The sequence below is a fragment of the Protobothrops mucrosquamatus genome, unplaced genomic scaffold (assembly GCF_001527695.2).
Source record: "Protobothrops mucrosquamatus isolate PMUCROS unplaced genomic scaffold, P.Mucros_1.0 scaffold10, whole genome shotgun sequence".
Lineage (NCBI taxonomy): Eukaryota > Metazoa > Chordata > Lepidosauria > Squamata > Viperidae > Protobothrops > Protobothrops mucrosquamatus.
The window spans coordinates 4212753-4232759 of NW_015386397.1; the positions used below are offsets into that span (position 1 = coordinate 4212753).

The 20007-nt window shown below is 38.2% G+C and overlaps 1 protein-coding gene across 1 annotated transcript in view; it reads right to left on the bottom strand.

Moving 5' to 3' along the window:
• NPEPPS (aminopeptidase puromycin sensitive) overlaps positions 1-20007 on the bottom strand; it is a 121028-nt gene that overhangs the window by 10459 nt on the left and 90562 nt on the right. Inside the window, exons 15-19 of the mRNA XM_015810449.1 lie at positions 18510-18649; positions 12061-12195; positions 9980-10199; positions 7486-7628; positions 7019-7075 (exon numbers count right to left, since the gene is read on the bottom strand). Of these exons, the coding sequence (XP_015665935.1) occupies positions 7019-7075; positions 7486-7628; positions 9980-10199; positions 12061-12195; positions 18510-18649 (695 nt within the window). The remainder of the gene's footprint in view (positions 1-7018; positions 7076-7485; positions 7629-9979; positions 10200-12060; positions 12196-18509; positions 18650-20007) is intronic.

The following is a 20007-nucleotide window of genomic DNA, read 5'->3' on the forward strand; positions in this document are numbered from 1 at the left end:
AATTTTAAAAGTATTTTAATTGGAAACACAGCTGATAATATTTGGTTTTAATTCGGCTTTTATCGGGGTTTATTCTTTTGTATTTTTGTATTTTTGTATTGTGTATTTTTTGTATTTTGGGTATATTATTTGTTTTTAATATGCTGTGAACCGCCCTGAGTCCTATGGGAGAAGGGCGGTATACAAATTAAAATAATAAAAAATAATAATAATAATAATGGCTATGGGAGTAATTTCCAAATCATCTCTGTTAATGGTATTTGTTTTGAACTGTGCTATTTAAATATGCCACTTAGGTTGACACTCTTCTGCAGAACTTAGTACAACCAGAGGTCAAGAAAAGTTACTCTATGGTAGGGACAAATCTTTGTCCCATGAATAGATGTGGAAACCAACTAGCTTGCTAACTAGAAAGAAAATGAGTTTTAGAAAAATAATGGGGAACAAACATTGCAGACAAAGGAATATGATAGGCGAAAATTGTTAAAGTTGTGATATAAAGGCGGCAATTTGCAGCCTAAGTGTCAAGTTCTGAAACGAACCTGGCTGAAGCCATCTTTTTCGTTTTGAGTTGCCACATAGATGGGGGGAGAAGGGGGAAATAGTATGGCTATTTGTATCGCTAGTCAAACATTAAGCAGTTCCATGGGAGCCAAGACCATTCCCGCAGGTGCAGGAAGGAGGAGCGAAGACGAATTGAGAAGCCTGCTAATTGCTTTTATTCGGTAGCATGATTTATTGTATTGTAGAGGGGAGGGGAGTGTTACTTTTAGTTACTTTGAATCTCTAGGGAAACTTCAGAATTGGTTTCACTTTTGACTGTGTCGATATTATGTATCCAATAAACATGTGCTTTGAGGAAACTTCAAGCCTCAACAGTTCTGCTTTTTGTGGTTTCATTAGTCAGAACGTTGACATTAACCCAACTTTCCAAAGAGTTGCTCTAAGATAGTAGGTTAGTGTTGAGTGATCCTGGGATTCTGAGCCCCGACCCTCTACCCAATTCTTTTGGGAGACTGCTGAAGACTCAGGGAAGATTCCAGGATGGAGAAAAAAGGAGGAAGCAGCAGCCAATTCCAGAACTACATTTGCAGATGTAACCTGGATGGCCGCCCAGGCTATGGACAGAGCCCTGCTAACCAGAGCATGGCTGAAAATCTGTACGGACAAATCTGACAGGCCAGTGATATGGGAGGAAGCTCTAGCTGTCGTAGACCTTTACCGCCCTAAGGAAGATCTCAAGGCTATCAAGGCTGAGTTTCCCTTGATCGCTACCCATGGCTCTCTACCCCTTATGCCCAAGCGCAGGGTGAAGAGGCTGGCTGGCTGGGAATGGAAGTATCTGATGACGCTACATGGTCACTCGGTCAAAAGGATGAGAAATTCGACCGGCTGGATGTCAGGGAAGTAACCCCGATCAGACGCTATGTAGTCTCAGCTGAAGCCAGGGCAATGTAGTCACTTCCTACCCGCCGGAGCCCAAGTCTTGTTTCTATAGCTCGTGCTGCCTCCCTACTCCCCAAACCGGCCGCAGCATCGAGCGCAGGATCCAGGCAAAGCCCCCCCACACCTTCAGCAAGCTGCAAGCCGAGTTGGGCAACAGAGAGTGTTCCAGAGATAGACTTAACCTCAACTGCGGCCTCAGTACTAGGGGCTTGCCTGGCACCTACCACACTGGGCACCTCCACCCCCTGTGGATCCACCACCAATCAGAGTTACCTTTGACTGGCATCTGGATAGGCTGGTGTTCTTTATGAACCAAGTATGGGCCCACCTGAATCGCTATGCTCTTGACTACCCTGACGAGAGAGTGATGGCAGGAAGCGTAGAAGGGGAAGTTGCGAAGTGGGTGACCAAACTCCACAATGAGGATGCACTGGAGCTGGAGAACATAAACCTTCTCCTAGAAAAGCTGAGAGCCAGGTTTGAGGATGACTCCCAAACCCGGCAAGCCGAGGTGGAAATACGCAACCTGAAGCAAAGGGGCCACCTGGCTAAGGAATTTGTGCAAGAATTCCAAAAAGTTGCAGGCAGAATAAGGCAGTGGCTGGAGTGATTACTTATCCACTGTTTTAAGGACAATTTGGATCATGACCTATATCAGGCCTGCACCTACCAGGGGATTCCTGAGCAGATCTGGGAGTGATACTGGATGACAATGACCTTAGACATCGAACTGAAGCGCTACAAGAAGCCCAGCGCCCCTGAATCAAAGCCCAGGTGAAGCCAAGAAAGATGCCAGTTTGGACAGCGACCAACCACGGCTTCCGATGCTAGTACCTCCCAGGCTCCTACTGGACCTCCTATCAAGTGCTTCAGGTGCAACCAATAGAGACACCGGGCAGCCAAATGCCTAGCGCCAGCTCCCCAGGGAAAGACCACCCCAGCTACCATCTCAAAATCAAAAAAGCCACAGCAACGGGGCTGTGAGAGGACAACTGGGTACATCAAAGCCAACCTGTTGAGGTCTGAGAGGGTGAGAGAGAGAACTCCAGTTGAACGCCAATGCCTGTATGACAGTGATGACAAAGGTGAGAACGATCCGATGATGAGTCAAACCATCCCTCCTTTTGCCCTCCCTGCTAAATTCATAGTCCCTAAAACAGGGGCCCAAACAGAATTAGAAGTCCTAGTAGATTCAGGCTGCACTCGATGCCTGATTAACCTCCTAGCTTAAGCTAGGAATCCGAGCCAAGAAACTGTCCCTAGCCATGAGGTTTGAGCTGGTCAAACTGGGTTGTTGAGCTGGGTTGTTAATTACGACACACCTAACTGAACCAATATGGCTGGAGATAGGACAGCACTGGAGGATTATCCAGTTTGTAGTGATCTCCAAAATGACTGAGGCTGTAATCCTGGGGCTGGCTTAGTTTGATTAGTGGTGACCTACCATATGGTGGGAAAACGGAGTGAGAACTATGAGGTTAAGAATTGTGCCCCTACCACCTCTTTATGACAGCTAAGAGAGAGAAGTCATCCCACTGGGGCCAGGCAGAAACTGACTTGAGACTTTGAAAATTGCCACTGAGCGATTACCAGGGTCCAACTTATCCCTAGTGAATACCGGGACCTAGCTGATGTGTTTAGAGAGAAAGAATGTGACGTGCTTTCCCCTCACCAAGCTACTGACTATGCAATAGAAATCTTGCCAGGGGTGAAACTCCCCAAGCCAAAGATGTATTCCATGATCCCCAGAGAATGACTGAACTACGAGAATACTTTGTTAAGAACCTGGCTAGGGATTTCATCTAGCCAGCAAAATCACACGGGGTTGCCCTTTTGTTGTTCAAAGAGAAAAAAGGTGGGACTCTGAGACTGTGCGTGGATTTTAAAGGCTTAAATGCTGTTAGCGTGGAGAACATGTACCCCCTTCCCGATAAGGAGACATGTTGGCCCATCTGGCAAAGGGAAAGATTTTTACTAAACTGGACTTGCAGGAGGCTTACTACTGAGTAAGGATTAAGGAAGGGAATGAATGGAAGACCGCCTTTAATTGCCCGCTGGGAAGCTTCCAATTCAGAATGATGCCTTTTGGTCTCCAGAGGGCTCATACAGTATTCATCAGTTGATAAATGAAGTGCTACATAATCACCTGTAAAAGGGGTTTTCAGTTTATCTTGACGATATCCTCATCTTTACAGAGACGATGGAGGAGCATATCAAACTAGTTTGTGAGGTGCTTAAAAGCAAACTTTATGACAAACTGTCAAAATGTGAGTTCCATCAAACTTGCCTCAACTACCTGGGGTATTGAATATCGAGTGAAGGGGTGGAGATGGACCCAGAGAAGGTCAAAGACGTTCTGGAATGGCAGCCCCCTTGAACCCATAAGTAACTGCAAAGGTTTTTTTGGATTTGCTAACTTCTATCCATAGTTCATCCCTTCCTTCGCAAAAATAACCTTACCGATTACCGAACTCTTCAAAACCTTTAAAGTGGACCTTTAAAGTGGACTATGGAGTGCCAAGCAACATTTGAACAATTCAAAAGATTGTTCGCAGCAGAGCCAATCCTGAAACATCCCGATCCCGAGGAACAGTTCATCATTCAAGCAGATGAAAATTATGTTGCTGTGGGTGCAGTTCTTCAGAAAAATGACATGGGGGAGCTGCAACCTTGTGCATATACCTCAAGAAAACTCACTGACACAGAACGGCGTTGGGCTGTATGAGAGGAGGCATTTGCTATGTGATGGGCATTGATAACCTGGTGCCACTTCCTAGAGGGGAGTAAAATACCCTTTGAAGTGTGGACTGACCATAAAAACCTCAAAGTGCTCAAAACCCCATCCAAATTATCTCCTAAACAAGTTTGATGGGCACAGCATTTCAATCATTTTAACTTTTCTCTCAAATACATTCCTCGAGGAAAGAAATTCCTAGCTGATGCCTTATCTAGGATGCCACAGTACAAGAGCCGTTGAGAGAAGGTGGTAAATGCTATCATCTTCTCCCTTCAAAAAGCCTCTCAAGTAACCATCAGGCATCAAACCCAAAAGCAATCAATCAGTTCTGACAGCGAATTGATCCAGAAACTCAGAACTGAATTGAAATCCGACCCCTGGTTTAGAGACAACAAACAGCTGTAAACCTATAGGAATGAATTAGCATGGAAAGGTTCCAAATTGTACCTTCCCAGCACCCTCAAGGTCCAGGCCCTGCAATGGAGCCATGATGCTAAGCAAGCTGGTCACTTTGGATTCTTAAAAACTTTGCATTTAGTAAGACAGCAGTTCTAGTGGCCTGGAATGAAAAAAGACATTGAAAACTATGTTAAAAGCTGTGCAATTTGTGCTGCTATGAAGACCTGTAAGACCCCATGGACTATTACAACAAGTAGCGGAACCATCCCAGCCCTGGGAAGAAATTGCAATGGATTTTATTGTCGAACTCCCTGAAAACAGCGGAACCACCATGATTTGGACTGTCATTGACCTCTTTTCAAAGCAGGTTCACTTTATAACCTGTCCTGGTCTCCCCTCTGCTCAGAAAGTAGTGAAACTGTTCCTGAAGCGTATCTACCAGCTCTATGGAGCTCTGAGAAGAATCATACCAGATCGGAGGGTCCAGTTCACCTCAAAGTTTTGGCAGGAGTTTGTAAAACTGATTGGGTCCACCCAGGGATTCAGCTTGGCTTTTCATCTGAGTACGAATGGAGCCACTGGACGAGAGAACGCAATAGTGGAGCAATAGTTGAGATGTTATATTAATTATCAGCAAACTAACTGGGCAGACCTCCTGCCTTTTGCTGAAGTAGCATACAACAATACGGTGCGCAGCAGTACCGGTCTTACTTTCTTTAAAGTAGCAACAGGCAGTGCCCATGCCAGAGTACCTTCAGGAGCCCCCCTCCTCATAGACACTAATCAAATGGGTAAACACACTGCACAGCATTTGGGCGAACATTAAACAAGTTTGGAAAAAGCCGCAAAAATTTATAAGGAGCAGGCAGGTAATAGGCGATCTCCCCAGAGACTGTTTCATATAGGAGAGAAGGTCTAACTCTCGACCAAATACTTAAGATTAAAATTGCCTTGCAAGAAGGTGGGACCCAAATTCATTGGTCCTTTTCCCGTTGTAAAGATTATTAACCCTGTCCAGTTCAGTTAAGGTTCCCACAACTATTGGGGAAAATACATCCAGTTTTCCATTGCAATTTGTTGAAACCAGTTACAGAAACAACCTTGAGGCCAATACCCCGAACCGGCCTAGGGTCCATCATAGTGGAGGGTGATACCCATTATGAAATAAAACAGATTCTTGACTCTAGGTTGTACAAGGGAAAACTACAGTATCTAATTCAATGGAAGGTCTACCCTTTGTCAGAAGCTACCTGGGTAAAGAGTAAAGACGTAATGGCAGAAAGATTAATAAATAAATTTCATAACAAACATCTCCAAAAGCCTAGGGAACCATCAGAAGATTAGTATGATATTAATGTGCATTTATGCTTATTGTTTTGCTGGAAGTCCTTTCCCTTTTGGGGGTCCGACTGTCAACTTCTGAAACGAACCTGGCTGAAGCCATCTTTTTTGTTTTGAGTTGCCACACAGATGGGGGAAGAAGGGGGAAGTAGTATGGCTTTGTATCGCTAGTGAAAACATTGAGCAGTCCCATGGGAACCAAGGTCATTCCCACAGGTGCAGAAAAGAAGAGTGAAGATGAATTGAGAAGCCTGCTAATTGTTTTCATTGGGTAGCATGAGTCATTGCATCGAAGAGGAGAGGGGAGTTACTTTTAGTTACTTTGAATCTCTAGGGAAACTTCAGAATTGGTTTCACTTTTGACTGTGTCAATATTATGTATCCAATAAACAAGTGCTTTGAGGAAACCTTAAGCCTCAGAGTTCAGCTTTATGTGGTTTCATTAGTCGGAACGTTGACACTAAGATCTGCAAAAGGGCTCCTCATATGCAACTTTCAAACAGAGTCTTAGTCCTTCTTCCTCAGATACTGTTGAGCTAAAATTCTCACTAGGCCAAACAAAGCTGAAAGTCCAGCAACATCTGAAAGGCTACAGATCCCTTTGTTGCAATGGCCAATTTGTAAAAAAAAAAAATTGACAATGTATATGTATTAATTATACCCTGTAATTTGGGGGAGGGTCTGTCATTAACCAAACCTTATTTAATTTATAAAACTGATCTCTCCCTCATTCTCAGGAAGAAATAACAAGGCTAAATATAAAAGAAAGAGAAAAAGAAGGAGAAAAACTTAAAAATATTAACTAATATTTTAAATCTATTCCATTGCAATGAGAGGGATCCAAGCATAATTTTAAATCTCTTCCACTGTAATAATATTTAAAACTGAGTATTTCTAAAGCTATCTACTGTTATTCACATGGGACAGAGCCAATTAAAAGTTTACAGTAATTAAAACTGCAAGGCATCTATGGACATCTTGCACATTGGCACAGTATATTCTCCATAGATTTTTGTTATTGTTAATTGCGAAGTCATGTCCGATCCATCGCGACCCCATGATTTTTACATGCTCAGAAATACAAAGCATACGTACCTTTAGCATAGTATCTAAGGTTATACTATCACCATGTTTCAAAACAGTTACATATACCTGGAAAGAAAAATAATTTTAAAGTAAAGTAACCTACTTTCTATGATTGTATTCCTATCAGTCAGCTTAGGACATCCTTCCCTTTTTACATTTCAACCTCCAAAGTTTAACCTATCTCTACTCAAAGCTAGTCTGAGGAATTTAAAAAAATGCAACTATTCTACTAGCATTTGTCCTATATAGGCTATGGTTGTATCTAACATTTTAGGGAAAGGAAATTTCTGACTGTAGACTGGGGAGAGATGATGGAAAACTGCTTAAAAAGACATTACTGTTCCATCACCAGGAAAGAACCCAAAGCAGAGTAATTACATGTTAATCAGCCTTGTATGAAAGGCAGAATTTGAATCAAGAAGATTATGTGAAAAACTCAGAACTACTGCAAAACAAAATGTTTGAAAGCAACTTACAGAACTCCTTAGATCAGCAGACAGGATGTGCTTCCCTTCCACATGATCTTTAAACCGTCGCCGAGCTTCTTCCAAAGTTGCCTTGTGTCCAGCTTTTCCAAGCTTGCCCAAAACTAAACCTCTCAGAAGTGCATCTAGATGACCTGATAGAAAATAATAAAAAAATAAGAAAGTTGTATTTTAAAAAGCTTTATTGTACATACATAGTATGATTTTGAACAAGATCACAGAATCCGAACTTTAAAGGACTCCCAATATCTTGAGCATGAAATCTAGGAAGTGTTCTGTAAAATATTCAGTCCTTCATTTCCTATACTCTCAACAATTTCTTTCAGCAACTATCATGAATGCCAGTTTCAAAGGTTATGTCCTAGATCTGCAAAAAACTTGATATGTCTGTGACTATTAATAGCATTAATGAAAGAAAATGAACTCAACATCAACAATTTCCATAAAAAAATTATCTGGACTGAATCGTCAAAGAAAAGTATGCTGACTTATATAACAGAAGCAACTGCTTGAGAGAGGTACTATCAATTGAATTGCAACAGTGTACTGCACTGTAAATGCTTGTCTAATACAATGATCAGGTTCCCATGATATGCTAAGCTATACTGTGATTTTTATGTAGCAAATCATATATAGACTTCAATCTGTATAATCTTATTTGTGCCAAGAAGTTCTTCAGTTCTGGATGAGAAGCGAAAAGTTTTCAAGGAAAAACAAAGTCTGGTTGTCTTTTGAAAAAGCACCTTTGGAACAATAATGACCTGAATGAATGAGAATCTCCACAGACATAATCCTGTTTGATTTTGGCTAATCTAGTGTGCCTAGAATTTGCTGGTTGTTAATAGTCAGCACTCTTTACCAGGATTAAAGAAGGGTTCTTAGTAATGCAATAAAGTAGAGTCACTAAAGAAACATCATTTCTGCTGCTCCGTCATTGGGTGTTTTTTTTTTGGGGGGGGGCAGTAATGGATATATTCAAAGGTTAATTAGGATCACAAAGGAGGCAGCTGTAGACCCAGTTCTGCTCTGTTTCTCTGCAAGTTAGTTCTAATCCTTACCAGGCCATTGCACATCCTCACTATTACGAAAAAGGTTTCTTTTAATAAGTGAAGTCAAAGACTATTCTCTATTCCTGATTTAAAAATAGGATCAAGATTTAAGGCAAATTTAATCATAAACAGTATAGAATTTTAAAAATTAAGTTTCATCTTAGATCAAGTTTGAAAGTGTATGGTAAACTACCATTCGATAACATACAGAAATCGCTAGGTCCATCTAGTTTGTCATACCCCATCACTCAGATCACTTCATTCTGAATCAACTAAAATTTCTATATTATCTTTAAAGAAATCTAGGTATAAAATGTATTATAACAATCAATTCCATATATCATTTAGAAAACGTAAAGCAAAATTCACTTGCTCCAGATGAACTCATAGACTGTATACCAGCTTAAACTACAATTCAGTTTATCCAAGTACTATAAAGTGCTGCGTTTTTCAAGGAACCAAAAGCATATCAAAGACTACTTGTGAATACTCAGCCAGAGGATTAGTTTGTAAGTGACAGCACCTCGGTGTTTTCTGAATTAAATTTCAATCTGTTCACATTCAGACAGTTTTAGAACTCTACAGATTCTCTACAGTGCATAAATGGAACCCAGAAGTATAGCTGGATATCATACACGTGCTAATAACTCATGGCCCCAGATGACAATCTCCAGCAATATCATCATTCTCTTGAATGAATCCTCATCAAATTGGAGAAAGAAAATTTGGAAGTGGTGACAAGAAGATCTTTCCTCCTGATTATTTCTAAGGCTACTCCTTCAAATTTCTGGTTTTGCTTCTGCTGCTTTGAACTTTGAACAAAGCTTGCTGCCTTCTTCTCATTATAAGAATCTTCTGACCTACGTTGCCAGATTTTTTGTCTTCACTGGCATACCCTGAACAGATCAAGCAACTTCAGATAGAAGTGAAAAAGCAACACACTTCTTATACTATTGTTCTGGCAACAGTATTCTGCTTCTTAAGCCCAATTTATATAATTAATCCAACAATACATTTTAATTAATGGTACCAATGCTGCTGAGAAATCTAGAAGAACCACATGGACCATATTCTGAATATTTTTAATATATCCAATCTATCTGTACATCATACGTAATACCTGGAATAGATGAAATGAAGATGAAAGAAATAACTGGTATACTGTAGGGTATGATTACTAATACAATCTTACTTCTGATTAATTCTACTGACTCTGGGTCTTCTACCTTATTCCAAGCAGAAACCAGACCCTCAGCAGTTCAACCATCTGAAATTGCAAAAAAATCCATAGCAAGCCTTAGAAACCAATTTCCAGGGGAAACTATCAAAGTTGGTCCCTATTCCTAAATATTTTGGAAATATAAGTCTCTGATAACCAAAAGGGGCAAGATAAAACTAAAATAATGAAGGATCAAAGTATTCATAATTCTTCATACCCTCACCAGGCCTGGGGTCCCAGCCCAGTTTTTCTCCTATTGGTGAAAAGATATCACGGATGAATGCCTGAATTTCTTCGTAGAAGTCTGTGTGGGACAAGAGAGTTGAGAGAATCCCCAGGTTACAGCTTAGGTCGCTCCAGACAGTATAGTTGGGCTCATTCACAAAAGCTTCCATGATTTTTAGAACCTCTACAGTGCTAATAATTCCAGCTCTGGCCTGAGAGAAGAAAAACAAGTAAGTTACACTCCAAACCAAAAGAAATATTCAATCTTACCAAAAGAAAAAGCTATGTAGACTTTTCTCATATGGATAATGGTTGTAGAACACCTGGCTCCTTGTTATAAATTATACAGAGTCATTTAGAGTATGTCTAACAAGAGGTAGAATGTCAATACAGAGCCAGAAACTTCTATCAATCCAAGCCATATACGAAAGTAGTAAACAACAACAGAAGAATATTGCTATTTCTATGATTTCAAAAACTCAGGCAGTTACTGAAAATTCTAGCTGCCAAACATTTACAGCTATAGGTAGTTTTCAACTTACGACCACAATGGACCCTGGAATTTCAGCTGTAAGTGTTGCAGTCATAAGTCATATGGCTGGACTCGATTTTACCACTATTTTTTACAGGCAAGTCTCCACATTTGTTAAGTGAATCACATGATGATTAAGAGAATCATATGGTCATAAAGAGAATCCAGCATATCCAATGGTATTTTAGCTGAAAATTGGCAAAAAAAATAATCACAAATCACATTCTTGTGATCACAAAATTCCTCCAATAGTAATGTGATCACAAAACGATAGGGGGAGGGATAGTTGTTGTAAATAGCTTTTTAAAAAAATCTGTCATAATTTCAAATAGTCATTAAGTAACTGGTCGTAAGTCAAGAATTACCTGTAGTGTATTTGTGGATGTGGCAATTGATAATAGTTACCGCATGAACTTGAAAGCAATTCAAATCACTTTGGTGATTGAAAAGTTCAAACTGATCGACTGGTACTCTCCATTAAGTGAATGTGTGTCACCAAATCCTTCACAAGCCCCTAAGATTTCAGCGTTACATTATATTTTATCATTATCAATCATAAAGCATTAATATTTGAAGAATACCTACCATCTCTAAAGAAGGAGCCAAATTAATTTTGAGTTGAAATTAACAACCCTGAAATCAATCTACTCTGGTTTATTGAGGTGGTATGAAACAAAAAGGAAAATTGTGGAAGTCATTCAATTTAATATCCTGATTCTAAAAACATCTCTGAAAACAATACAGCGAGTTGTTTGGAATATAAAATAGTGACAAAATCATATAATTCCACACTCAGCAATGGCACAGTTTAGCACTTGGTGGGGAATTCCATACTTGTTCTTAAAAATAAAAAGTTGCTAGCAGAGTAACCAATAGTTACAAAATCCCAGATACATCTTATATAAAATACCAGAAGTTTGCTTCCAAGAAAATAAAAATGTAAATGTTTGTTTTTTTCAAAATCTTAAATCTCCGAAAGTTCTTCACCGATTGCTTTGAAATTTTGACACAACGTTGCATTTGAATATGCGCGTTTTTATATACCTACTATTATATAGATGTCACACCTGTGACAGGTAAAAACATGTTTTTGAAAAACAGTGCCATCTGTTGGACGTAAAAGCAACACACGCTAACCAGACTGAGCCACAGCAACACGTGGCCGGGTACAGCTAGTAATGAAAAATAATAGAAATAGCAGGAATCAACCTTTCATAGCACTTTAAATAAAAAAAAATATTCAGCTTGCAGAATATTTCTCAGGGGTGTTTGGATTTCCATCTGGTACTTTATATATGTCATTTATTCATGCTTCAGTGTATTCCATACTTAAAGCTACTGACATGAAATCAGAAGCAATTTATTAGAAAACAGCACTACAGTTAAAAGTTTAAGACTAGGACTGCAGATATATGAAGTTCATTAATTGAAAATATATTGTGCCTCCAGATGTAGTATGATTCTTGAAGGAGAAAGAAAAAGGAGACAAGATAAAAAGCCGAGGGAAAAATATTAACAAAAGGAAAGAGATATCCACTTACCAAGGAAAAGAGATCATTCTGCAGCCCTAGTCTGTCCACAGGGAGTAAGGAGAGATCACGGATAGCTGGAAGTAAACTCTCCAGCATGTCAGGACTGTATTGTGTCCGATAAAATCCCACAGTTCCCAGATTTAGCTGAAAACATTGGGAGTGAGATTCAGTTAGCAGTTGGAAAGAATACACAATGACATCCAACACATTAAACCAAATATAGAGAATAGAATAACATGGCAAGATTTAATAATGTCTAACAATACAGGTAGCCCTCAATTTACGACCATAATTGAGACTGAAATCTTGTTCACAGAGTGATGTGATAATTAAGTGAGATGCTCACAAGACTGATTTCAGAATCAGAATAGAGCTGGAAGGGACCTTGGAGATCTTCTAGTCGAAAACCCTGTTCAAGAAGGAGCCCCCTATACCATTTCAGACAAGTGACTGTCCAGTTTCTTCTTAAAAAATTCCAGTGATGAAGCAGCTACAACATCTGAAGGCAAGCTGTTCCACTGGTTAATTGTTCTCACTGTTAGGAAGTTTCTCCTTAATTCCAAGTTGCTTCTCTCCTTGATTACTTTCCATCCATTGTTTTTGTCTTGCCTTCTGGTGCTTTGGAAAATAAGTTGACCATCTCTTCTTTATGACAGCTTCTCAAATACTGGAATACTGCTATCATATCATCCCTAGTCCTTTTCTCTAGACTGGCCATACCCAATTCCTGCAATTGTTCTTCTGTCTCCAGGATTTTAATCATCTTAGTTGCTCTTCTTTGCACTTTTTCCCAAAGTCTCAACATCTTTTTTGTAATGTGGTAACCAAAATTGGATGTAGTATTCCAGGTGTGATCTTACTAAAGCTTTATAAAGCAGTACTAATACTTCACATGATTTGATTCTATGCCTTTGTTTATACAGCCAAGGATTGTATTAGCTTCTTTGGCTGTTGTCACACACTGCTAGCTCATATTTAAGTACTCATCCACTAGGACTCCAAGATCCCTGTCACAGTTATTATTTTTAAACCAGGTTTCACCTAATTTGTACTTGTACCTTTGGTTTTTCCTTGCCTACATATAAAACTTGCTTTTCTCCACATTAAATTTTATATTGTTGGATAGGGCCCATTGTTCAAGTCTGTCAAGATATTTTTGGATTCTGAGCTTGTCTTCTGGGGCAGCTATTCCTGCCAGTTTTGTGTCATCTGCAAATTTGATAAGTTCCCCTTCTATTCCCTCATCTAAGTCATTTATGAATATATTGAAGAGTACTGAGCCTAAGACAGAACCTTGTGGTATCCCACTGTTTACTTCCCTCCATGTAGATGTAGCACCATTAAGGACAACTCACTGAATATGGTTTGTCAGCCAGTTAGAAATCCATCCGGTGGTGATGCTTTCTATGCCACATTTTTCTAGGTTACCAAGTAGGTTGTGGCCTACTTTGTCAAATGCCTTGCTGTAAGTATACTATATCCATAGCATTTCGCTGGTCTATTAATTTACTTACTTTGTCAAAGAATGAAATACGATTGGTTTGGCATGGTTTATTTTTAACAAATCCATGCTGGCTTTTAGTTATATCTTTATTTTTTTCTAGATGTTCGCAGATCTGTTTTTTGATTATCTTTTCCACTATCTTCCCAGGTATTGATGTTAGACTGATTGGTCTGCAGTTTCCTGGGTCTGTTGTTTTCCCCTTTTTTTGAAGATGGGAACCACATCAGCTGTTTCAGGATTTTTGAAAGATATGGTACAATTGTTCTGAGATAATATCTGCCAGTTCCTTCAGAACTCTGGGATGTAATCTATCAGGGCCCAATGATTTATATTCATCAAGACCAGACAGCTGTTCTCTTACCATTATCTTGCTTATTGTAATTTTTATTCCTAGTCTGTCTTTTACAGTTATGTTTTTGATAGGTTGAGCTATAGTTTCCTTTTGCATGAAGATTGATTCAAAGAATGAATTAAGCAGCTCTCCTTTCTACTGCCTATTACTTCCTTGCCACCTTCTCTCTTAAGAGGACCTACTGTTTCCTTGACTTTTTCCTTGTTATTTATATGTTGAAAGAAGCTTTTTTTTTATTATCTTTGACTTTTGTTGCAAGTCTTTGTTCATTCTGAGACTTTGCTTTCATGACTTTATCTTTGCAGATTCGGGCTATTTGCTGATACCCTGCCTTAATTATATGTCCCTCTTTCCATTTTTTATATTTGCCCTTTTTGTCTTTCAGTATATCAGAGAGATCTTTGTGCAACCATGCTAGTTTCTTCTTGGATTTCTTATTTTCTTTTTCAGTGGTATTGTGCTGGACTGGGCTTTTATGATCATATTTTTCAGAGTTTCTCACGCTTCTTGAATTATTTTACCCTTCAGGATTTTCATCCATGGAATTTTTCTTAGATTTTCTCTGAGTTTGTTAAAATCAGCTCTTCTGAAGTTTAAGACACTGACTGGATTATGGCCTACTGCTTGTGTTTGCATTATACTGAATTCCAATTTGATGTGGTCACTCTTGCTCAAAGTTCCAGCAAGTTCAACTCCCTCTATCACGTCTTCTCTATTAGTAAGAATTAGTGTAGCTTTTCCTCTAGTTCCCTCCTCTACCTTTTGGATGACAAAGTTGTCAGCTAGGTTGATTAGGAATCTGTTTGATCTCCCATTTGCTGCAGTTTGTCTCCCAGTTGATATCAGGGTAGTTAAAGTCTTCCATTACTACTGTGGTATATTTCCTTCATACAATTTGTTAATTGTTTAGCAAAAAGTTCATATATTTCTTCTGTTTAGTTGGGTGGCCTGTAATATACATATACAGCAATGTCATTCTTTTTTTCCTTTTATATTGACTCATACAGACTCTAGGAGGTTTTCATCCTTGGTTTTGTGGATTTCTGTAGAGATGTAGTGATCTTTTATATATAATGCAATTCTACCTCCTCTTTTGCTAAGTCTGTTTTTTTTTTTTTTTGAATAGTTTGTATCCTTCCATCAATACATTCCAGTCATGAGTTTCATCCCATCATGTTTCAGTAATGGCAACTATATCATATTTACCTTCATGTACTAGTACCTCAAATTCAACCTGTTTGTTCCTTAAACTTTAGCATTTGTGTATAGGAATTTGAGTCCTTTATGGGTCTTCATTGTGTTTCTTACATCTCTACTTTGTATCTGGGTTTTCCATCCTTTCAATCACTCTCTACTTGTGTTTTCCCTTTTTTTCTTTTTTCTCTTTACTCCCTACCTCCTTATATGATTGTTTATCTAGTGGCTTTTGCTTGGAACTAGGTTCTAAAGGTCTTGAAGATAGGTCCCCCTCAATTTGCTCAATAGCAGCAATTCCAGCATTCCTGCTTGTAGTTGTTAAGTGATCTCCTAAGTCATTAAGAGGATTGAGTGAAAGAGCTGCCTACTGCAGGATTTCAGCTCCATGCAGCTCTTTTGCTCTTTAACATCCCTGCTTACCAAAGGATTTCCCCTCACTTCCATATACAAGGGGATTTTTTTCAGCAGAGAGGGAAAATCCTGAAGATTTATATGGAGGAGAAATTCTAAAGATTTCTGCTCTGTTCCTACAGCCTGCCAAAGGATTTTGGTCTCCCTCTTTTCCCTCTGTCTGCAAGCTTTCCTGCCAGCTTTCCAATTGACTTTCTGGGAAAGCAGGCAGAGAAGACCACAAATGGAAATCATGTGATCATGGGGTGCTTGTCAACCAGTTGTAAATGCAATCATACGATTGCTGGTGGTAGTATTACATTTTATGATGCCCAGAAGTGCTTTATGGCCCATGAGCTGTTGTAACTCTGAACAATCATTAAACAACCACTCAAAAATCAAGAACTATTTGTAACACATTCTGTTATCACCAGCTTCAGAAAAAAAGGGGTTGTTCCAGCAAGGACAAAAGCAAAATAAAAGTTATTTAATTATGAAGTTGACAATTCTCCAGCTGGCTCATTGTTACTAGTGACATGGAGACCAGATAAATTTTACATGATCTTCTCCTTTGAGATTATTTGTGCAGTAGCTAAATTTCAGGTTGCTGCATGAAAGCAAGATATATTTACCTTTATTTTAAAATAACCCAAAGATGCTTTTCCACGAGGCAACTGGACTTTCTGGTTTTTCTTTGACGACATTTCACTTCTCATCCAAGAAGCTTCTTCAGCTCTGAGTGGATGGTGGGAAATGAAAGGATTTATATTCCTTGCAGACAGGCTGTTCATTTGCATTCTTTTAGCGAGTTGTCAAAGCTACCTGGAGGCTTATCTGTGTCTTCAGGATCACCTGAGTAGTGCAAATGGGTGTGGAGCCTTCTTGGAACTGTTGAAAGGACTGTGTTGTAGACTGGAGATAGACGATATCAGATCCTTTCCCCTCTGTTCAGAGAGGGCTGTTCAATTTTGACATAGATGGGATCTTTGATTCCTCTTTCAAACCAGCGGTCCCCTCTGTCCAAAATGTGGACTTTGCTGTCTTCGAAAGAGTGGCCTTTGTCTTTTAAATGCAGATGGACTGCTGACTCTTGTCCCGATGGGTTTGTTCTCCTATATTGTGCCATACATTTATGAAGTTGTTGTTTCATTTCCCTAATGTACACATCTGCACATGGCTCACTGCACTGCATATACCACATTGCTCAGTTTGTGTCTGAGTGTTTTATCCTTGAGGTGGACAAGCTTCTGCCTTAGTGTATTCTTAGGTTTGAAGTGTGCACGTATGTTGTGTTGGCTGAAGATCCTCCTGACTTTTTCCGATATTCCTGCAACATATGGAATGACTACATTGCTTTGTTTATTGTTTTCTCCGTCTGTTATTATTAACTGTAGGGATATATACTTTTACTTTTTATTTTATACCTATTAATATTTTAGATTTATCACCTGGAAAAATAACTGTATTAACTGTATTAAGAGGAATGAATGAATCCTATAAAATTAAGTTCAAGCTATTCCTTTTTAAAATTACTTGACAAAATCAAGGGACTCTTCAAACCCAAGATGCAATGCAACTTTTACACGTGGCCTCACTTTTATCTTGTTTAAAATGAAGAGGATGATTTGCACTTAATTATTCATTTTTAACTGAACCTTGTTCATAACCTATTAACTTTTAGGCCACAGTTTCTGGCACTATCTTCTATTATTCTCTACATGGTTTGCAACTATAGATAGTTGCTAATATTGACTGTTTAAATTTTATTTTATGTTTCATAATTTTTGTGTTTATTTTCTCTGACAAACTTACAAGTGAATCGGACTATGATTTCTCAATGCAGTAAGATTTAAATTTAGAAATGATCTGGGAAAAACTGAGTCTTGAACCTAAACCCAGGAAATATCACAAGAAATCATTGGAGAATACTGATATATTTCCTCTTTACAACCCTCCGAGAATTATTGTGACCTCATTTGGCAAAAGAAAGGAGCAGTAATGGTAAGATGCACAACTAGAGTTTCCCAGTTTTGATATCAATTGACATTTCTTTCAGCAATGCTGCAACCAACATCTTATCTATTAAATATGTCAAGAATTTCTAACTTTGGTAAACAAAGTGATGATAACTTCTCTTATGCAATTAAAGTGATGTGGACACTAACAGAGATCTTCTAAACTTGTATTATTTTAGTCAAGGATACTGGATTGCTTAATATAGCATATCAAAATAATAGTATTAGAATACAGAACTACTATTATTTTGAGATATACATTATTGTATATAGTAGAATGAAATAACTTTTACAAAACTCTAGATAAATACTGACAAAACAACAGCCACTGAAAAAGCTACTCCTATAAAACAAATATTGGAAGGGAAGGAAGTTAAGGACAATTGTTTAGATTATCAACATTGTGATAATCTCTGGCAAAATTATGACAAGATAATTATGACTTAATATCAGATTCTTAGAGAAGAATTTTATAGTACTAAAAGAAGCCCAGCAACGAAGCAAGAAATCTAAGCACTTAGAGATGACAAAAACTGTAAGGAATGCACACAGTTAACTATTTGTAATGGAAAGCCATTTCTACTGAGAAATTGTTAAACAATGAACTTTAACTGGATCACCAAGTCAACAATCATCTCCATCATGCATGATCATTAGTTATCTTTCCTAATACCAATAACAGCTATAATGTTATAGTAGGTTTTTTACAAAACCACAGAAACATTTGAACATTTAATAGCAAACAAAATAAATTAACATGGGAAGCTTATACTAAAAGTCATAAACTGAACATGAAAGAAACAATTCCAGTGTCCTTGTATATGGGCTATTGGTGGCATTACATTAAGAGAACAAGGCAGCTCTGAATAAAAATTAACTGTTTTCTTTTCTCCCGACTAATCAAGATACTAACTAGGAAGAATAAGATAAGACAATAGGTTGGACAATTATATACACTTAGGGAGTTTATATATACACACTTTTTTTTATTATAACTCACCTTAATCCATTGCTCTGGTTTCACATCTTTCAAAACTAAAGTTAACTCAGGCTTGTCCATTAATACTTGCATTTTGGCATGGATTGGATCATCACTTGTACAAATGGTAATGGGAATCATCCACAAAGGGCAATCTTCCCCTATATAAAAGAAAAGAAGGACACCTGACAGAACAAGGTATGATGTGGTCCACTGTCCAGTCCCCAAAAACATATTTGAGGATTTATGGAATAAGAAGCAAAATCACAGCAGCTTTCACCCAGCACATTTGTAGAATGGAAATCCAATCATTCTGCAAAAACAAATATATTCAAGGTCTATACCTTCCCTGAAACAACTGGTACTCTAACAACTTAAATTTTATGCAAAGAATGATAACACTGAATTTACTTTCTGGGTCTCATAGAACTATATTTTAGGATGACTCAGGCAGTCACCTGTAAATAAAAACTGTTATTTAAATGAACATACATATTTACATATTCACATGAACTATTACTCTTGTTCTCTATAACAAATGAGAAAGGATAAGTAAAAACAAAATAAAAAACCAGTTGTAGATTAACCATGAAAATTTAATAATTTAGGGATATCTCGTATTTCAGTTGTACTCACAACTGAAGCAAAGAAGTACCTCCATATAACACAACAGGTACCATCATAATTACTAACAAGATATATGTTGATCTTCCTTTTCAAACAAACATCCTTTTCAAAAATCAATTGAATAAACTGTCTTCAAACTCAAATTCTAATCAACAGGTACTATTTTTTTATCAAAATAATTAAAATTCAGTTCTATTCTAAATTGGCAAACGTTTAGTTTGCTTTTCATTTTGTGCTTTAATAAGGAGCCTACAGTTCAACTTGTTTATACAAGTCATCTAAGTAATTTGCTTTTAATAACATTTTCTCAACTGCAGGTACAGTATTCTAGGACTATGATTTTTTTTTAACTACCCAGTAATTCCTTGCATTGGGGTGGAGTCAGGGCGACTGAATGGAGCTCAAGTGTTTATTGGCCAGATGCCCTTCGAGACGCCTGTGTGGAGTTTGTAGCAGACAATTACTCATTGTGCTCAGAGAGAAATATCTGCCCCTACCTAGGATCGAATTCACAGCCTCCTGATAGTGAGGCAAGATACATCTACTTAATACTTACTAACTGTTCATGTATATACATTTATTCAGGGAAGAAATATTCATGCCTTTTAGATTTTCTGACTTTTTGCATAACTTGCCAATGAATGTAATGGGTGTTTCATATGAATCCTACTGATAGATTAAGAGAACCTGAGTATCCAAAGGAGAACTTAAGACAAGTAATTTCAGACGCACTCATGGATGCCCTGGCTTGTGGACAGGAAATTTATTTGGAATTAGAGCGTGTTTTTAGGGTGAATTCTTGGATTGCTCGTCAAAAAAATTTGCCAAGAGATGTGGTGGTCTATTTTACAAGAAAATCGAGACGAAATGAAATAATGCAGCTTTTTTACCA